The 21,400-nt window shown below is 37.9% G+C and overlaps 1 protein-coding gene across 28 annotated transcripts in view; it reads right to left on the bottom strand.

Moving 5' to 3' along the window:
* N4BP2 (NEDD4 binding protein 2) overlaps window positions 1-21,400 on the bottom strand; it is a 90,494-nt gene that overhangs the window by 52,186 nt on the left and 16,908 nt on the right. For 11 of the 28 annotated variants that reach the window (XM_036264279.1, XM_036264271.1, XM_036264296.1 and 8 more), the window contains 3 exons: window positions 9,610-9,946; window positions 4,659-5,784; window positions 347-471 (listed from right to left, as the gene is read on the bottom strand). In XM_036264279.1, coding sequence (XP_036120172.1) covers window positions 347-471; window positions 4,659-5,784; window positions 9,610-9,946 — 1,588 coding nt within the window. Of the gene's footprint in view, window positions 1-346; window positions 472-4,658; window positions 5,785-9,609; window positions 9,947-11,825; window positions 11,909-17,560; window positions 17,807-21,400 lie in introns of those variants that run through there. The other 17 variants (XM_036264442.1, XM_036264448.1, XM_036264435.1 and 14 more) reach the window with 9 other exon arrangements.

Below are 21,400 nucleotides of genomic sequence, written 5' to 3'. Positions count from 1 at the left end.
TCACTTATTTGTGGAATATAATGAACATAAACAGTCTGAGGAATGGGGTAGTCCCAGAGACGTAGAAGTGGGGTACAAACTGACAATCCCCAGAAGAGGGGGTGGTGGGGGTGAGATAAACCAGAGAACTTATATGCATGTATGCATGAACAATGGACGTGGACAACAAAGCTGGGGACAGGGCAGGAAGGGAGGGGGAGGGGGGAATCAGTGGGGGGAAAAAGGAGAAACATCTGTAACAAAAATCAATTAATAAAAATAAAATAAAAGTTATATGTCTCCAAACACAAATACTAAGAGAATTTTTTTCTTTATATATTATCTGGAATCTGATGTCTATTCTTACCACGGTTCTGGTTCCATTCATGCGCTTCTCCTAAGTACTTCACATCAAACTGGTACTGTCCATTTATGTAAAAATAATCATCAGTACTAAGAATAACTCCACTTGGATTATCTTCTTGCAGTGTCCTGTAAATGATAAATGGATTTTCATTAATTTTTCTTCTATATTCTCTCCCTAATTTGTACAAGGTCATAACCCTTCCCCAAAAAACTTCAAGTATTATTATTTAAAAGAATGAGAATAGCCCTGGAAAGTTTGCTTAGTGGTTAGAGCATCAGCCCTCAGACCAGAGTCCCAGGTTTGGTTCCCACTAAGGGCAAGTACCTTGGTTGCAGTTCGTCCCCAGCCCGTTGGGGTCACGTGTGGCAACCAGTCGATGTGTCTCTCTCACATCAATGTTTCTCTCTCTCTCTCTCTCTTCGTCCCTTTCTCCCTCCCACTCTATCTGAGAATAAATGCAAACATGTCCTCGGGTGAGGATTAAAAAAAAAAGATTGAGAATATTGTAATAGTCAACAAAATCATATTGGAAATCCTCTAAGCAGAAGTTTGACTCCCAAGAAAACTGGCTAAGGCAAAACTATTTTGCTTTATGTATATCATTATTTCAGAAAATTGTTTAATGTTATAAAGTCCTTTATCCTTAACTGTAAAGGTTTAAAGATTAACAAATTTTTAATTATCAAGAGAACTGGTACCCTGGCCAGTTTGGCTCAGCGGTTAAAGCGTTGGCCTGGGGTCTGGAGAGACCCAGGTTCGGTTTCCACTAAGGGCACGTACCTTGGTTGCAATTTGTCCACAGCCCTGGTTGGGTCGTGTGGGTGGCGACCACTCGATGTGTCCCTTTCATGTCGATGTCTCTCTCTCTCTCTCCCTCCCACTCTATCTGAACAAAATATCAAAAAATGTCCTCAGGTGAGGATAAAAAAAGAAAAAAGGAGAACTGGTAACTGAAAATGCTTCAGAATCTTACCAGTCACAGGCATCCCCCTAATCTGATTACATGATACACACTAATTGATCTTCACTTACCCTAAGTGCAAGGTCACTTCAAGGTTGCTACCTTGATATTTAGCAGATTTTCAAAAGCAGAAGAGGTTTATATATATATAACTAAATTTAGTGAGTGTGCCAAAAATATCCAAAAATATAATGTTAATAGACTATTAATTTAATCTGTTAAATTGTACAAAGCTAAGATAATCGTGTGGGTTTTTTTTTTTTTTTTTGGACATCTCTCTTCCCTGATTTTGGGATTTATCTTCTACATAATTTAAGTACATGCAAAAAATAAACTAGAATCCATAGAAAATAACACTATTTATTCTTTCTTCTAAAATATGTGTTAAGTATATATAAAGCTAAATTATCTTCTGAATTTAATTTTTATTAGCATCTACTAAGTGTCAGGTACTGTTTTAAGCCCTGAGCATACATCAGTGAACAAAAAAGATAAAACTTGTTGCATCCATGGAACTTACATTCTAGTGAATGCTCACTCGATCTCACCACTTTCTGCAACTCCTACATTTATCTTCCTTTATCTCCTAAGTTTTTCCTTCTCTAACACTTCTTTTCCTTTTAAACATGTATACATTTCAGCTATCTTTAAAATTTTTTACCACACTTTTGACCTCTTTCGACTATTACCCAACTTCTTTCCTTCCCTTAACTGTTTTATTATCAATGCTTCCTTAACCTTTTATCCTCCACCTTCACAGTGAAACAAAATTGTTTTTAAGATAGCCATTCATGACCTTCTTTCCAATAAATCCAAAAGCCTTTTACATCTCTCATTTTCTTTGGGCCTGTACACTAGTTTAACATTGTGCACCATTCTCTCTGAGAAAACTCGGCTTCTACATTTCTACACTTCCCAGTTATTATTCTCTATTCATTCAAAAAAATATTAGTAGAAGGCAAAAGATTTATGTGATCTGAAGAGAAGCCCTGGCCACTTTGGCTCAGCGGTTGGAGTGTCAGCCCCCGGACTGGAGAGTCCCGGGTTCAGTTCCCGCTGGGGGCGTGTGCTTCAGTTGCAGTTTGATCTCAAACTGGTTGGGGTCGTGTGGGTGGCAGCCAGTCAATGTGTCTCTCTCATGTGGATGTTTCTCTCTCTCTCTTCCCCCCTCTCTCCCTCCCACTCTGTCTTAAGAAACAAAAAATTAGGTCCTGGCCGGGTAGCTCAGTTGGTTAGGGCATCAACCCAATACACCAAGGTGGCAGTTGGATCCCCAGTCAGGGCACATACAAGAATCAACTAACGAGCCCTGGCCGGTTTGGCTCAGCACTTAGAGAGTCAGCCGGGGACCAATGAGTCATGGGTTCGATTCCAGGAAAGGGCACGTACCTCGTTTTTGATTCGTCCCTGGCCCTGGTTGGGGTCATGCAGGAAACAGTCCCTTTCACGTCAATGTTTCTCTCTCCCTCTCTCCCCCTCCCCCTCTATCTGAACCAAAAAAAAAAAAAAAGGAAAAACATCCTCGGATGAGGATAAAAAATAATAATAATCAGCCAATGAATGCATAAATAAGTAGAACCACAAACTGAACTTCTTCTTTCTCTCTCTCTCTAAAAATCAATCAATAAAAAATGTTTTAAAAGACAAAACAATATTAGTAAGTTCCTACTTTGTGAAAAGTGCTTCTTTCTCTCCCATTTTCTAACTGTAGCTGCCTCTTGCTCCAAGGCCTCTGAAATCTAACCTGTTAGTTCTATCACCTTTTATTTTTTTAATCCTCACCTGAGGATATGTCTTTATTGATTTCAGAGAGAGAGCGAAACATCAGTGTGAAAAACATCCATTGGTTGCCTCCCACAGCTCAACCAGGGATCGAACCAGCAACCTAGGTATGTGCTCTGACCAGGAATCAAACCCATAACCTCTTTGGTGTATGGGACAATGCTCCAACCAACTGAACCATCCAGCCAGGGCAGTTCTATTACCTTTTAAGGTACCATCTTTCATTCCAATCGCCTTCAAAATGTAATACCATGACTGATTTCAATATCCATAATATTAAGTTAAAATGTTTTATTATTGTTATTAAATCAGTGAGAAAAAGCCTATAATATGTCTACAGAAGCATATGCTTATAAGTGTATGAGTGTAACATGTGGAAATTTACTGGGAGATAAATCTAGACAAGGAAAGCATATCAAAAATCAACTGAAAATGAATTCACCAAGGACATTCCCAAATATATATGCATAGTCACTAAGACTACTTACAGCCAGGATCAAATAAAAAAGACCCAGCTGAGAATAGCTTAGAGCAACAAGTTAAAATTTGGATGAAAAAAAATAAATAACTGGCAAATAAAACAAATATAAAAATTTTATGGAAATTAAAGGCTATAGGGGCAGTTGGAGACACTTTAAAAACAATGCTCTTTAACTAGTACCACCGAAAATACAACCAAGATGTCTCTAACCCTGACTCCAGTCTCCCAAACCAAACACCCACTACCTACCTTTACAAAAGGTACACAGCCCTGGCCGGTTTGGCTCAGAGGTAGGGCATCTGCCCGCAGACCAATGAGTCACGGGTTCAATTCTAGCCAAGGGCATGTACCTCAGTTGTGGTTTGTCCCCAGCCCTGGTTGGGGTTGTGCAGGAGGCAACCAGTCGATGTGTCCCTCTCACGTCAATGTTCCCTCCTCTCTCCATTTCTCTCCCTCTCTCTCCCTCCTACTCTATCTGAAGATAAAGAGAAAAATGTCCTTGGGTGAGGATTTAAAAAAAAAGGGACACAGATATGAGATAAAATAATGGAGGGCACCACATTAAGTTCTCTACCATTGAACCATCCTATGCTCTCTTCCTTCAAATCACATATTTCTAAAAGCATTATTTAACAACATGCTACAATTACAAATTTCCAATTAGCAGTAGAATTCTTGTATTTTAAATTTTAAAAATAACAAGAACAAATAGTTCTTGTATTTAAGACTTCCTTGAATTCAAAATCAATTATGGCTCTTTAACTCTCTAATCAAAGATGAACTCATCCTTTTCCCACTCAAATTAGTTTTCTTTCACATAAAGCTGTTTCTGTTGATTTCATAAACTCATAATCTTAGAATCATTTTTTTTTTTCTATTCTGCCTCTTAAAATGATAATCTAAGATGAAAAATTCAATAAAAATTCTGGTGAAAACATGCAATTAGCCACAAAGTCAGAAAAAATCAGTAGAAATAAAACATTTTAGGGATTACTAAACATGTCTATTAAGCAAAAGTACATATTCATACTTTATTATAAATGTTCAGGTTCATGCATTATACTTTAAAATTCAATTAAACCTCATACCTTGCCAAAAAAGATTTTCCTGATCCCGGAAGCCCTCTGAGAAGAACAAGAACTAGTCCAACATAAGATGTCTTCTTTCTTACAACTTGAGAAACTGGAGTTTCTTGTACTTGGTAAGCACTTGTTCCTTCTTTATTTCTCCATACCTTTGTTGGGGAAGGGTGAGATATAACGGGGGATGGAAACGTATAGTTGACAGGTCTCCAGTGTGCAGTTGTGGTAACAACAGGAGCTACAAAGCCATGGTTTCCTTGAAAGAGGTCAAAAGCAGGAATCATTGGATTCCACATTGGTGGAGGTGGAGGCGGCAGCAGGAGAGGGATAGGGGTAAGGACTGGGCAGTAATTCATATCCTTCCCCTGTGGTGGCAATTCACTATGTTTGTGTGGCTTGAAATTGAATTCTTCAGAAGGTACAAACACATCAGGGATAGAAGTAGATTTCTGATCCCCACCTGTACCTAGTAAACTAAGCCCTGGATTTTGCACGGTACAGTTTAAAGGAGCCTGAGGCTCCAAATCTACAGAGGCTTGAGAAAACTGAGCCTCAACACACTCAGATTCTAAAAGCTCTTTCTCTCTTTTACTGAGATTGCCACAACCCACCACAGTGTCATTTGCCTCATTTAAAGAACTACTGAGAAGAGAACCTTCCAATGTGTCATTCTTTACAAATGTTTTGGACTCATTTGAAAATGACTGTGAAGTTAAGGGGTTTGAACTTAAAGTAGAGGCAGAAGTCTCTAAATTTTCACTGTTCAAATCCATATTTTGTGTAGAAAGAATGGGAGTCATACTACTTGAATCTGAATTTATAAAAGAACTCGGGTCACTAAAACAATTAACATCTTCCGAAGGCAAAAATGAATATACTTGATCATCAGGAGAAGAGTTCAATTTCTCAAAAGCATTCTGTATTAAAGAATCCAAATCTTCAGTTAGCTGCATGTCTAAGAATGAGTCCATTTTTGAATCTTCACTCTCTTCTTCAGGAGGACACGTCTCCATTATTTCATGTCCTGCTGCACTTAATTGATTCTCAGAAGCAATGATGCTTTTTGAAGACGATTCTTCTATCTTGGTATCAGTAGCAGATAATTCTAATAGACAATCCATGGTACTATCAACTGTACAACAATAAGAACAGTAACAGCAATAAAATATATACATATATGTATTGAAAATATTAAAATATAATTTTATTAAAATACACATATAATTATACTGGGTTTTGTATTGAATGGAATATAGAGAAATTTGTTAATATTTAAATCATTTTTAAAATTGATATTTTACTAATATACCAGTCTGTGTCAGTACACGGTCTGAAAGATGGAGACATGCAGTGTTGTCACTTAGAAACAGTAACAAATTAGGCTAATCAAGTGCTATAAAGTAGATATTCTGATGAATTTACTGAGTACATGTAAAAAGATCTGTAATTATATATACCAAGGTTATTTCTAAAAATCCTAAAACCAGTTGATTTATTCAAAAAATACTTACCTACTGCATGTCTTTTTAAATATTAAGTATTTAAAGTACTCTTCTAGTAAATCTAATTTGATTATGTGGTCCATGCTATGAATTTCACTTAAAAAAAAAAAAAGTGAGAACTACAACCTACACATCAGACATACTTTGTACAAAGATGAGTAAGATTATTTTACAATACTTAAAGAAATTTTACACATTAAGAAATGTAAATTGCCAATTATAAAACTGTCACGGGGATATAAAGAACAGCATGGGGAATACAAGCAGTAATATTGTAATAACTACGTATGGTGCCAGATTGGTACTAGACTTACTGGTGTGATCACTTTGTAATGTATGTAAATGTCTAATTGCTATGCTGTACACCTGAAACTAATAGAATATTGTAAGTCAACTGTAATTGAAAAATAATTTTTAAAAATAAAAACATTTAAAGATTTTTTGTAGTCTAATGGAGGCAATTAAAGATAATTACATTATAGATTCAATAATGCACACTTTTATTAATATACATATGCCACAGCAGCCTCATAGGAGAGTATGGAAAGATTTCACATTAGGTGATATGTGAACTAGGACTTGAAGAGTAAAAAGAAACTTGTCAGACACAGAGGGGAAAGGCAAACCAGTCTTGAAGACATAAAACACATGTAAGGTAATAAGAGAAGTTGGTGGGCACACAGCAGAACAGTGCATAAGAGGAGATAAAACTGAAAAGGGAGCTCAAGTAAAATTTGGAGGTGTCCTCTATGCCATGGTAATATCAATTGTATTTCTAAGGGAACTTGAAGGGAAACAGGAAACTACCTATCATAGCATTTGGGCTAGAATTTTTATATGTATCATCTCACTGAATCCTCAAATAATACTATGAGGTATAGTATTCTTATAAGATAAAGAAAATAAAGTTCAAAAAGTACATTAACTTGGCCCAAGTCACACAGATAATAAGTGACAGACCCATGACTGGTAAGTCTGACTCCAATGCTGAGATCTTTCTGTTACAACATAAACAGGGAGCCATTAGATTAGTTAAGCATTTGAAATTTGGGGTTTTGTTTTATTTTTGTGTTTTGTCTTGTGTTCTTTTAAAGAATAAAAATATGGAAACAACACACAATGGTAGGTAACAGCTCTCATCTGGAGTCAGAACACCAGCATTTAAATCCCTATTTGCTGGCTATTACACTTAGAACATGTTACTTAACTTTCCTAAGCCTGACTTTCTCATTTGTGATATGGGGATAATAAAAGTACCTACCTCAAAGGGTTGCTGTGAGGATTAAATGAGATAATCCATGAAAAATTGCTGTGCACAAGGACTGGCACCTAGAAAGCACCCAATTAATGTTCCCTTAAGAAGAAAAACAAAGATGGATTGGAGGGGACAGCCTGAGAGAGAGACCAGTTAGGAGATTATAGCAATACTGCAACAAAAGCTAGAAGCCCTGCACAGAGAAAAAGAAGTTTAAAAAAAAAAAAGAAAATTCAACAGGTATTTCTATGAAAGAAAATACATGTGATAGAAAAACCACAAAAGAAAAGATGAACCAAAAAAAATTAATGTGTATAAAAGAAAAAGGTATTAAATTAAAATAAATAAAAGGTCAAGATATAGATCACACAAATAAAGTCCTTACACAGCCTGCTGAAAAAAAAGGTAAATAACAAAAACATAAACAATTAACACAAGAATTAATGAACAATTAGTACATAAAATGTTCACCATTCCTCTTTATTTAAAAAAGCACAAACTGAAAAAAAGTAATTTTATTCCTATTAAAATACTACACAATTCTGAAAAGGCTATGGTGAAACCACAATATTTATAAAGTACTTGTGGTGTTACAAATTGGCACACCTCCTTGGTAAGCAATTTAGCAGTGTTTCCAAGAGCTAAAAACTGTTCTTACCACATGACATAAGAAATAAAACTTTAGGACTAAGAAAAAAAGCCAAAAGAAGGAAAAAGCTATTTGTACCAAAATGGTCTCTGTAATATTAATTATTCATGAAAACTCAGATATAATTAAATACCTTAGAGCACAACACTCAGTGCAATATTAGAAAGCTAAAAAAAAAAAAAAATTATTTTAAAGATTCCAGTAACACAAAAAAATACTATGTTAGGTTAAGTTAAAAAAGCAAAATATACAATTTCATTAATGCTACTATTCAAACTATCAGTATTTATAAACAAGGTGCAGAGAAGATCCTAGAAAAGAGAAATATGTTTTTTGTTAGGATTCAGGGTTATATATTTTTCTTCTAATTCTTCATCTCTATGTTTGTTTATGTGCAAAAAATTAATTTTAAAGACATCAAAATCAGGAAATAAATACTGAGGTCACACTTATAAAATTCTATACACCATCATTTCTGCACATCATGTGGACTGCTGAAAACTGGTTTTCTGCATATATATCATAGACATGCTCACATCACAGACCATGTAATATATAAAAATGGAAGTTTATCACACATTACCAAAACTTCCCAAATCTAGAATGATCTTCTTATACTAATCATGGTCAATAGCAATACTAAGCGTCAACATTTAATGTACTCGTGCAGTCAACTTTCCCCTCTGCAGCAAACATACTTAATAATTTATTACAAATCATTAATAACTTCTTATACTGAAGGCTTTACCAACATACACACACACATACCCCTTGATCCTGAAGTACATACTATTATTTTTCTTATTAACAGATAAAAAAACAGACTCACAGAGGTGGAAATCCAACCCAGGTTTCTTGATTCCAAAGCCAATGTTTTGAAACCATACCACTCTACTACCTTCAACCTTTTTCAGCTCTCATTTCCATAATTATAGTTACTTTTTCATTCAATAAATATTTACTGAGGTCCTACTAAGACTCATTTGCTATTTTAGGAGCTGGGATACAGCAGTAAACAAAACAGTTTTAAATTCTGTCTTTATGAAGCTTACATTCTAGGACAGTGGTTCTCAACTAGGGATGATTTTGACCCCCAGGGAACAATGACAATATATGGAGGCATTTTTAATTGTCACAACTGGGTAGGGGGTGGGTGCTACTTGTATCTAGTGGGTATAGACCAGGGATGCTGCTAAATAGCCTACAATACACAAGAGAGCCACTCACAGGAAAGAATAATCCAGACCAAAATGTCAATAGTGCCAACCTGGTCTAGCAAGGAGGTAAAAAAGAAATAAAACATAGACTACGATATCTACACATATATCTTACATTAAAAACTGTAAATTTCTTGAAAGAAGAAACCATGCTTTATTCTTCTTTATATCCCTCAGTATACCAAACTTAGAACCTCTCCCACAGCAGATGCTCAGTAAGTGATAAACAAAGGAGAAACAAGGCAGTCATTTTTCTATATTACTACTGGTCATGGCATAGTACATGAAGTCTTCTTATAAGATACAAAGGTTGTCAAACTAAACTTTTTCTCACCTTTGAAATCACATTCAGAAAGCATCAAATACACTACATCGGGATCCAGATCAGAAAACATCTCTGAGATATTGATGAAGAGTTCTTCCTGATCAACTTTTGTTTCACACATGGAAGGAAGAGTAGTTGGCTCCTCATGACTAGCAACACTGGATACAACTTCCTTAAAGTTTGCAGTCTTCCGAAAAGGATTTCCCCCAAGATTTTTCCTTTTCCTTGGCATTCTGACTTCCACAACTAAAATGTTTCCCTTTATTAATGTAAGATGTTTAATATTCAAGTCATACCTCAAAGAAAACAGGGTTAAACATCTTGTACAATCCAGCAGTAATAGGACCTAAAATAAAAAGCAAGTAGAAATACTCAGACTACATAGTTATGTTTCCATGTCTAATATTGGAATAATATCTTTATATTTAACTCTAAGGAAGTACCATCAACTCTGGCAGCAAAGCCAAACAAAGCAGTCAAACAATTTCACTCGCTCCAAAATATTCAAGTTTTGCCAGAATTGAACATGTTAAAAATTAAGATCTTAACAAATGTAACATATTTTCAGAACAGTGAGTACACTGCTTTAATATAATTATTTCTATTAAGAAAAACCATAAAACATTACTGAACACCCACACTTGGAGGTCTGATAGGCATCACAAACTTAACATGCCCAAAACTGAGCTCCTGATCATCTCCTTCAAGTCTGCTCTTCCTAGTCTTTCCCATCTCATTGCAACTCTATCTTCCCAACTGCTCAGGGCAAAAATCTTAGAATAAGTCTTGGCTCTTCTCACCTCACATCCAACCAGTAAGCCAATTTGGTCAGTACAACCCTTAAAATGTATCCAGAATATGATCATTCCTTACCATCTCTGCTGCTACCACAGCCTCTTACACGGATTACTATAATTGTCTCATCAATCTTCCTGCTTCCACACTTGTCCCTTTAGTCTATTTAGCACAGCAATTAGAGCAACTTAATTAAACCGTAAGTCAGGATCATTCCTCTCTTCTGCTAAACTATCCACACTAGATTCCTATCTCACTCAGTAAAAGCCAGAGCCCTTAAAATGGCCTATAACCCAGACACTTGTTACCTCAATGATGTCATCCCTAATCCTGTTTTCATTGCTCATGTCACTCCAGCCAAACTTCACCACCTCCTTACTCTTCTTCAAACACACTAGCCATGCTCCCACCTGGAAACCTCTTTACATCTTGGTTCTTCTACCTGAATTACTATTTTCCCAGGTATTACTTCCTCACTGCCTTCCTATCATTACTTAAATGTTACCTTCTCAGGAAGTCAGTCCGCTAACACCACTTAATCCTTTTCCCCTTACTTGAATTTTCTCCATAAGACTTAATCATCTTCTAACAAAGTATATTATTTATTTGTTTCACTTACTTCTTGTATTTACTACCCATTATTCCAGTAAAGTGTAAGCTCTACAAGGGCAGGGACTCATGACTCATATCTGGAGAACTCCAAGCAGTCTACTTGCTTTCTCTGCCTGTCTAATAATAAACATTGCAAACTTAACATATCCAAAGCTAAATGTTTGATAGTATCCCAAAAATCTGCTCTAAACATTTGTTTGGCTACCATCACCTGTATTATTGTCTCTTAACTAATCTCCCTGCATCCAACCCTTGACCCCTACAATTTATTTTCAACTTACCAGCCAGAATGATATTCATACAACATAAGTCAGAATGAATCAGGGTCTGCTCTAAATCCTCAAGTGGTTCTCCACGTCACTCAGAGTAAAAACTAACATTCTTACAATGGCCCACCTCCCTGCTGGCCTTTGATGTACTCTGGGTATATGCATTGCATTCTCACTCCTTCCAATCTCTGTTCAAGTGATACATTCAATCATCTCTTCCTTGATTACCCCATTTAAAATCATAGCTCAGCCAGAGTGGCTCAGCTGGCTGAGTGTCATCCTGTGCACAGAAGGGTTGCTGGCTCAATTTCTGGTCAGGGCACATACCTGCGCTGCAGGTTCAGTCCCCAGTCAGGAAACATAAGGAAGGCAACCAACTGATGTTTAGCTCTTACATCAATGTTTCTCTCTCACATCAATGGTTCTCTCTCTCCCTTCCTATCTCTAAGCATGTACTCAGGTGAGGATTAACTAATAACAATAATAAAATAAAATAATATTCCCCATTCCCTCTGTCCTTAACACTTTCTAACATACCAGAAATTTTACCTTTTAATTAAACTTATTGTGTCATAGCTCTCTCCATCTTCCAGAAAGGCACTGTCATTATGGCAGCCACCGGCCACATATGCCTATTTAAATTAAAATTACATTTTTTTATATATTAACACCAGATAAAGTAGAACTTAGAGCAAATAAAATTACCAGAGAAGTATATTATATAATCATAAAAAATCTCGCCCTGGCCAGTTTGGCTCAGCAGCCAGAGAGACCCGGGTTTGGCTCCAGCTAAGGGCACGTATCTCGGTTGCAGTTTGTCCCCGGCACTGGATGGGTCATGCGGGAGGCAGCCACTCGATGTGTCCCTTTCATGTCGATGTCTCTCTCTCTCTCTCTTTCTCTCTCTCCCTTCCACTCTATCTGAACAAAAAAAAAAGGAAAAATGTCCTCGTGTGAGGATAAAAAAAAAAATCTGTCCACCAAAAAGATATAGCAACCCTAAATAAAGCCACTACAGCAGGGAAACAATAACTGGTTTGACTCAGTGGGTAGAGCACTGGCCTGCGGACCAATGAGTCGCAGGCTCGATTCTGGTCAAGGGCACATATCTCGGTTGTGGTTCGTCCCCCACCCTGGTTGGGGTCGTGCGGGAGGCAGCCAGGTTGATGTGTCTCTTTCACATCAATGTGTGTGTCTCTCTCTCCCTCTCTCCCACTCTATCTGAATATAAAGAGAAAAATATCCTTGGATGAGGATTAAAAAAAAAAAACGGACAGAACTGAAAGAAACAGAGAAATCCACAATTATAGTTAAGAGATGCCAATACCCCTCTCTCAACAATTTATAGAATAACTAGAGAAAAAAAACTGCAAGAATGTAGAACTCACTAATACCATTAAAAGGATCTAATAAAAATTAATGGAACATACAACCCAGTAACAGCAGAATACACATTCTTTTCAAGTGCCCACACAACATATAACAAGATAGACCACACCTTAGGCTATAAAACAAACCTCAACAAATTTAAAAGAATGAAATCATACGAAGTATATTCTCTGACCACAGTGAAATCAAACTAGAAATTAGTAACAGAAAGATACAAGAAAATATCCAAACACTTGGAACCTAAGCAATATACTAAATAACCCATAAGTCAAATAGGAAGTCTAAGAGAAAAGTTTAAAATACACTGAAAATATATCCTTGGGTAAGAATTAACAACAACAACAACAAAAACCAAAATATAATTATATAGAAAAGATTAGTGATTGCTAAGTGGTAAAGGACAGGGCAGTGGGTGTGGATATATAAAAAGTGGGTACAGAAACTTTAGAGATTCTTGTGGTGATGGAAATATTCCACATCTTGGCTATATTAATGTCAATATAGTGGTTCTGATACCATACTATAGTTTTGCAAATATGTTTCATTGGGGGAACTGGATAAAAAGCACAGATTTCTTTGTATTATTTATTACAACTGCATGTGAACCTATAATCTCAAAATAAAAAAGTTTTAATTTTGAAAGAAAAAGCTCATATATTAAAAACTCAGTTCCTTGCTCTGGCCAGTGTGGCTCAGTTGGTTGGTGAAATTTTTCAGCAATGTATAAAGGTCTATAGAACATTAAGTTCCATGGGGCAAATGAATATCCCATCTTAGGAAGAAGCTTTATAAGCAAAACAGGAAATAATTTTTTGAAAGTAGTAACACATTTGGGCACATTTAAATGTAAAATGCCTGTATATCAGAAAAAATGGGAGAAAATAACATATGGCAATTATTTCCAATTTCTCTCCTTCCATTCTTTCTTAAACAGGATGTTGCCTCCATTATTGCTACCACTACACTTAAATTGTTCTTAGCCAAATCTCCATTAACCTACATGTTACTAAAGGCAATGATTAAAGGTCCAATTAGCCAGGAAGATATAGCGATTCTAAGTTTGTATTCAGCTAATAAAACCCCTCCCTGTAAATATTAGAACAGAAGCCACCACCACCCCACCCCCCACAATGGAGGAGGAAAAAAACAGAAGATTTGAGCCATGCAATAAATATAACTTCACTCCCGGATGATGTGCCTCAGTAGTTGAGCACTGACCCATTCACCAAGAGATCGCTGGTTCGATTCCCAGACAGGGCACATGCCGAGGTTGCTCGATGCCCAGTAGGGGGCATGCAGGAGGCAGCCAATTGATGTTGATGCTTCTCTCTCATCAATGTTTCTAGCTCTCTCCCTCTCTCCCTTCCTCTCTAAAAGGCAAAAAAAAAAAAAAAAATCAATAAAATTTTTTTTAATGTCAGTTCCCTTTGTAAATAAATAAGTAAATAATAAATAGCCCTGGCCGGTTTGGCTCAGCGGTTAGAGCATCGGCCCGTGGACCAGAGAGTCCCAGGTTCAGTTCCCGCTAAGGGCATGCACTTCAGTTGCAGTTATCCCCAGCCCCGACTGGAGTTGTGTGGGTGACAACCACTTAAGGTGTCTCTCTCATGTCGATGTTTCTCTCTCTCTTTCCCCTCTCTCCCTCCTGCTCTATCTGAAGATAAATGCAAAAATGTCCTTGGGTGAGGATTTTAAAAATTAACCAATTAATTAATTAATATAACTTCACTTAATATTTATAGAACACTGGACCCAATAATCAGAGTACACTTTATTTTCAAATACATAGGAAACTATGCTAGAAATCTAGCACACATATAACTAGAAAACTCAATTGTTTAAAAATTAATACACTTCTACATATGAATCAAAGAAGAATATACTATGTAAATTAGAAAATATTTTAAAACAAATAAAAATGTTACATATCCAAATATGTGAGATACAACTAAAGTCATGCATAAATGAAGATGCATACAAATGCATATATCAGAAAAGACAGGCGGAAACATCAACGATATAAGCATCCAATCTAAGCACTTAAGAAGAAAAAACAAAACAGCAAATCATATCCAAAGAAACTAGAAAAAAGAAAAAAATACAGAGCAAACAGAAAATAGTAAACAAATATACAGTAAAAGGAATCAACATAGTCAAGAGATGGTTCTTCGAAATAAAAAAACCTTTTAAAAAAACTAGTGTTAATGATAAATCCCTGGTAAGAGTGATCAAGAAAAAGAGAAAGTGCAAATAACCAATATCAGAAATGAAGAAGGGGATATATCACTACCAAGCGCACAGATACATTATAAAAAAAGATAAGAGAATATTATAAATAATTTTATGCCAGTAAATTTTAAGCTTTAAATGAAATGCATATGTTATTTTTTTAATATGCCATATCATATCTGATAAAAGAAACAAGATCTGATCATTCTATATATATTTAAGAAATGGAATCTGTAACTTCAAACCTTCCCCCCAACAAAAGTCTAGGTCTAGATAGCTTCATCAGTAAATTCCACTAATTAGCCTCTAATATCATTCTCATACAAAGTGTTCCAGAGAACAGAAAAGGAGAAAACACTTCCTAACTCAGTTTACAAGACCAGCATAAACCCGATAACAAAACCTTGCAAGGACATTAAAAAAAAGAAAAATTACAGGCCTATTTCATCCATGAAAATAGATGCAAAATTTCTAAACAAATTATAAAGTAGTGATACATAAATTATGACTGATATATAAAATATAAAAATTAAATTAGTGATTTATAAAATAATGCATAACCTGAATTTATTATAATATATGCTTAATATATGAAAATCAATCAATCAATGCAATCCCTGACATTAACAAAACAAAGAAGAAAAATCACATAACCAGCTCAACATATACAGAAAAACCATTTGAGAATGTAAACATCCACTCAAGACAAAAAAAAGAATTCTGCACAAACTAAAAATAGAAAGGAACTAATGAAGATATTTACCAAAAAACAAACAAAAAAAAACACACACACCTTGTACTTAGTTGTGAAATGCTAAAAGCTTTCCCTCTGCAATCAGACAAGGATGACTGCTATCACCATTTCTATTCTACATCGCTACAGTGTACCTGAAGTGGTAGCCAGACTATTAAGACTTGAAAAGGAGCCCTGGCCAGTTTGGCTCAGCGGTTGGAGCGTCAGCCTGTGGACCAGAGTCCTGGGTTCGGTTCCCATAAGGGGCACGTACCAAAAAAAAAAAAAGACCTGAAAAGGAAAGACATAGGATTGGAAAAGAAAAATAGAACTATCATTATTCACAGACAATACAACTGAGTGCATATACAATCCAATAGAAACTACAGGTTACCTGTTAGATTACCCAAATAATTTAGCAAGGTTGCTGGACTATATTTCTCTTTACCAGCAACAATAAAAAATAAAATTAAATCTAATGGCCAGACCTATCACAACATTTACACAGCTGATAAATCCCTCCTCTGAATAACATTTTAAGGACACTCTCAGAATTTTCACATTACTCAACTTGAAAACAGTACAGTAAGTGCTCAAGAACTTAGCTCTAGGATCTCTTTTTCCCTTCCTAACCCACTCCTTTGGTGATCTCACCCAATCTCATGGCTGGCTTTCTAAATACTAAAACAAAACGTTAACAGATTCACATCTCCAACTACACTTCTCCCCTGACTCTACCAACCACATCAAACTACTCACTGCATGCCTCCACACTGTGTATCTAATAGACTCTCACACCAGGCATGTCTAAAAGTGATATGACACTCCACTGCAGACCTGCCCTAACTACAGTCCTTTCAATCTCAGCTAACGGCAATTTCCAGTTGCTCAGATCAAAAAACTAAATCTTTTTTGGCCCCTTTTTCCCTCACACTTCCTGTCTTATCATTCAACAAATCTTGCCAGTTCTAAATTCAAAATAGATTCATGTCATATGGTAACTCTATGCTGAAACCTTCTGAGGAACTGCCAGACCATTTTTCCAAAGCGGCTGCACCCTTTTTCAATTCCAACAACAATGTATGTGGGCTTCCATTTCTCTATGCCCTCACCAAACATATTATTGTCCGTCTTTTTATTGTGGCCATCCTAATGGCAACTTTGTGATTTTGACTTGTATTTCCCTAGTGACTAATGTTGACAATCATTACATGTGCATGATGCCATTTGAAGAAATGTCTATTTAGATCTTTTGCCTATTTTCAAATTTAAGGTTGACTTATCTATATCATTGAGCTGCAAGAGTTGTTTCTACATTCTAGATATAAGTCCCTTATCAAATAATTTCTCCCATTCTGAGCAGATTTCCAGTCAAGATGGCAGCATAGGTAAATGTGGTATCGCGTCCTCCTACAACCACATCAAAGTTACAACTAAACTACAGAACAACCATCATTCAAAACCACCTGAAATCAAGCTGAATGGGAAGTCCTACAACTACGAAATTAAAGAAGCAGCCACATCGAGACTGGTAGTGTGCTGGCATGTTTATAACCCCACAATTGATGATTGGTAAATTATTGTGCTGCTCCATAATTGATGATTAGGAAAGTCACTGTGTGCCTTCTAGCTGAACCTGTTTAGTCAAAAAACCTCAGTATACTGGAAAACTCCCTGAACCAAGAAATTGTTGGCAGCTGGCTACGTGTCTAGACAGAGTCCACAGAGCCCGGAGGTCTTGAGTCAGAAACTCGACCTCCCCCACTATCTCAAGGAATCAGGCTTGCATTGTGTTTGTGCAGCTCGGGGCTAAGGGTGACCCAATGTACCTTGAAATACCTGAAAACTGGGTGTTCCTGTTATCGGCAAGGCAAACTAATTCTATACAGCATTGCTGTGGCCCTGGGCATTGTATCAAGAAGATCCTATTTACCGGGAAGAGGTATAAAAGGCATGTAACAAAGCATGTCGGGACTGATCTCCAAAAGCTCCGTCACGGGTGTACGGGAATCAGACATAGGCCGGCTAATAAACGGCTCTTATTTGGACTTCAATTCTCTAGTGGTCTTTCTTTGACTCTGGAGCACCACAATATTTGGAGGCGCCAGGGCTGGTCTCCGAGCCTCGGGATCAGTCACTGGCTTTAATTCGGCTCTGGTGGTCTCTCAGTTCTCTTGCGCTACAACAAATAGAGATAAATTTTTAAAATAATAAAAAAAATAATAATAATTTCTCCCATTCTATGAGCTGTCTTCACACTTTCTTGATGGTATCCTTTGAAAATGAATTATCTATTTTTTTTTTCTTTTGTCACTTACATTTTTGCTGTCCTATCTAAGAAACTTTTGCCTAACCCCAGGTCACAAAGATTTATGCCTATGTTTACTTCTAAGAGTTTTACAGTTTTAGCTCTTATATTTCAGTCTTTAATCCATTTTGAGTTAGGTTTGGTGTATGGTATGAGATAGGGAGCCAAGTTAATTATTGTTCATGTTATCCAGCATCGTTTTTTTAGTACTTTATTTTTTTTATTACAGATACAGTGATACCTCGGTTCTCGAACGCCTCGGATTTCGACCAAATCGGTATTCGACCAGGAGATTCGAGAAACTTTTGTCTTGGAATCCGAACAAATATTTGGAACTCGAACTTCCGAGATGAGCCGAGTTGAGCCGAATGGCGTTCATTCGGCCCAGCGCGCCTTGCTTGCGTCATCAGTGTGAGTGCAGAGAGAGAGTCACGCTTTGTGGAGAGAGTCACGCTTTACACTGAATTTAACCCTTAGACATACTGTACACTTTTATTTCTTGTTGAGACTTATGTTTTTCTACATATTATATACAAATTAGGCCAGTAAATAGGCATTTTCTGGGGCTTGGAACGAATTAATCCAGTTTCCATTATTTCCTATTGGGTTTCATTGCTTCGGTTCTCGAACAATTTGGTTCTCGACCGTCCTCCTGGAACAAATTATGTTCGAGAAACGAGGTATCACTGCACCATTTTTTGAAAAGACTATTCTTTCCCTGAATCGATTTGGCACCATTGTCAAAATACAACTGACCGTAAGTGTAAGAATTTATTATTGGACTCTCAATTATATTTCATTGGTCTATATATTTATTCTGCGCTAGCATCACACTGTCTTGATTACTATAGCTTTGTAGTAAGTTTTAAAATTAGGAAATGTGCCCTGGCCAGTTTGGCTCAGCGGTTAGAGCGTTAGCCTGTGGTTCAGAGAGACCCGGGTTCGGTTCCCCCTAAGGGCATGTACCTCGGTTACAGTTTGTCCCCAGCCCTGGTTGGGTTGTGCGGGTGGCAGCCACTCGATGTGTCCCTTTCATGTCTATGTTTCTCTCTCTCTCTCCCTCCCTCCTACTCTATCTGAAGAAAAAATGAAAAATGTCCTCAGGTGAGGATAAAAATAAAATAAAATAAAATTAGAAAATGTGAATTTTCCACTTCGTTCTTCATTTCCAAGACTGTTTTGACAATTCTGGGCCCCTTACATTTCCATGTGAATTTTAAAATCAGCTTGTCAATTTCTGTGAAGAAGCCAGATGGAATGTTGATGGGGACTGTGTTGAATCAGCAGATCAAAAGTCAAATCACGTCACTCACTCCTTTGTTTTAAACCTCCCATCATGCTGTATTTCATGCAGAGTAAAAACAAACTTCTTAAAATGGCCTAGCTAAGATCCTAAACACTAAAAACTCTCTCAAATTATGTCTTGCTATTCTCTTTCTTGCTCTTTCCTAAACTCACCCAGCTTGTCCTACTTCACTGCCATTTCACTTGATTCTTAGCTGGAAGTGCAGTTCCCCAGATATCTGCCTGGCTCATTCCTCACAAGACTTACTGGTGGCCCCTCTGTAGTGAGGCTTTCCCTGAGCACCCTACGTAAAATTGCACATACACACATTCTCTCCATCTCCCTTTTACTCGTTTTTTATTCCAAAGCATTTATCACGCTATAATTTAGTTGTTATTTTATTTAATGTCTATATACCCTGAACTAGAAGTAAGCTCCTTGAAGGCAAATGTTTTTGTCAATTATGTTCACTCTTGCATTTCTATCACTAAACTAAATAATAAGTGTAAGGTCAGCAGGCTCTGAGGAGTCACATGACCTCAGGGAAAGAGACGGCCCAAGGAGAAATTGAAACCACCAATCAAGTACCTCCCCTCTTCGTTCCTCAACCTCCCCTATAAAACTTTTCTGGGAAGACATAACAGCACAATTTCCCTGACCCAAACCCCCGGACCAGCAAACCTCACCTGGAAATGCTCCAATAAAACTTTCTTGCCTGCTTTTACGGCTCTGTTTCTCTTTCTTCCTTGGCAAGAAATCTTACATTTGGTGCTGAAACCCGGGAGGAGCTTGAGCCCTCCTGGCCCGCTTCTCTCCCTCTCTCCTGAGGAAGACCAGGGACCACCGACCTCCTATCCAGTTTGACCGACATACAGTGTGGCAAGTCCCCCTGGCCCTTAGCCTCCCCTCAGTTCGTTCAGTCTCCGGGGCTCCCTGTCTGCAATCGCAGCCACATCAGGGACCTCCTATCTGTTCCGGGTGTGTGGGGCTCCGCGGAGACGTCTCGGACACTCCCCACCCTATCCGTCTGTCCAGTGACCAGAGATGGAGTTGCGAGACGCCAATTCTCATCTCTGATCACTCCGGAACTGAGGCTGACCATGGGCAATCAGGAATCTCGACGGGACTCGGAGACACCTCTAGGGTGTCTCATACTAAAATCTCTCAAAAATAGATCCCTCTCTAAAGAAGAAACTTACCTTCTTCTCCACCGTGGCCTGGCCACAATATCCACTAGACAATCTATCTAGATGGCCTCCTGGGGGGACTTTCGATTTTAATACACTCACCGACTTACAAAACTTTTGCCAAAGAAATGGGAGATGGTCGGAAATCCCTGACATTCAGGCCTTTTGGTACTTGCACTCCCGTCCTAACCTGTGTGCCTCCTGCTCCACGGCTCAGGTCCTCCTAGCCAAGGACACCCCTCCAACCCCTCCACTCCTGACCTTTCCTCATTTGCTGACACCCCAGAAGAAATTTCTCTGCCCCCTATCCGGCATGATCCCACTCCCAATTCTCCTCCTCCATATCTAGGTCCATCATCCCCTAACTCCTCTTTGCCTCCAGCCTCAGACCCCGCTCTCCCCTCCCCTGTCGGCGCCCACACCCAATCACATGGTGCCTCACAGGAAGAAGTCAGCCTTCTCTGCCCTCTCCGAGAACAGAAGGGGTAATTCGGGTCCATGTTCCCTTCTCTCTTTCAGACCTATCTGCCATTGAAAAATGCTTAGGGTCTTACTCGACTAGCCCCACCGCCTTTGCCAAAGAATTCAGATACCTCACTACAGACTAAGGGAGATCACTCAGGGAGGGACCTGATGAAAATCTGGCACTTTTTCTAAATCATGTGACCAATGCTATGATTCTCCACACCTGACTAAACCCTGCCTCTGAGGCAGGGGCTACAGTCCTAGCTACACATTTTATCTCCCTATCAGCTCCAGATATTAGAAAGAAACTAAAAAAGGCAGAGGAGAGCCCTCAGACCCCAGCCGAGACCTGATAAACATGGCATGTAAAGTCTTTAATGCCCAGGAACACTAGGCTGAGGCCACACGTCAGGCCCGAATGCAGCAGAAGGTAAACCTCCAAACTCAGGCTCTAGTAGCAGCCCTGAAGCCAACAGCCAAGCATGGGCAGGGTACAGGGAACGCCCGACCTAAGGAACATAAGGTCTC

The sequence above is a fragment of the Molossus molossus genome, unplaced genomic scaffold (assembly GCF_014108415.1).
Source record: "Molossus molossus isolate mMolMol1 unplaced genomic scaffold, mMolMol1.p scaffold_m16_p_1, whole genome shotgun sequence".
Lineage (NCBI taxonomy): Eukaryota > Metazoa > Chordata > Mammalia > Chiroptera > Molossidae > Molossus > Molossus molossus.
The sequence above is the reverse complement of the archived record's forward strand: the minus strand, read 5'-3'. Positions and strand labels throughout refer to the sequence as shown.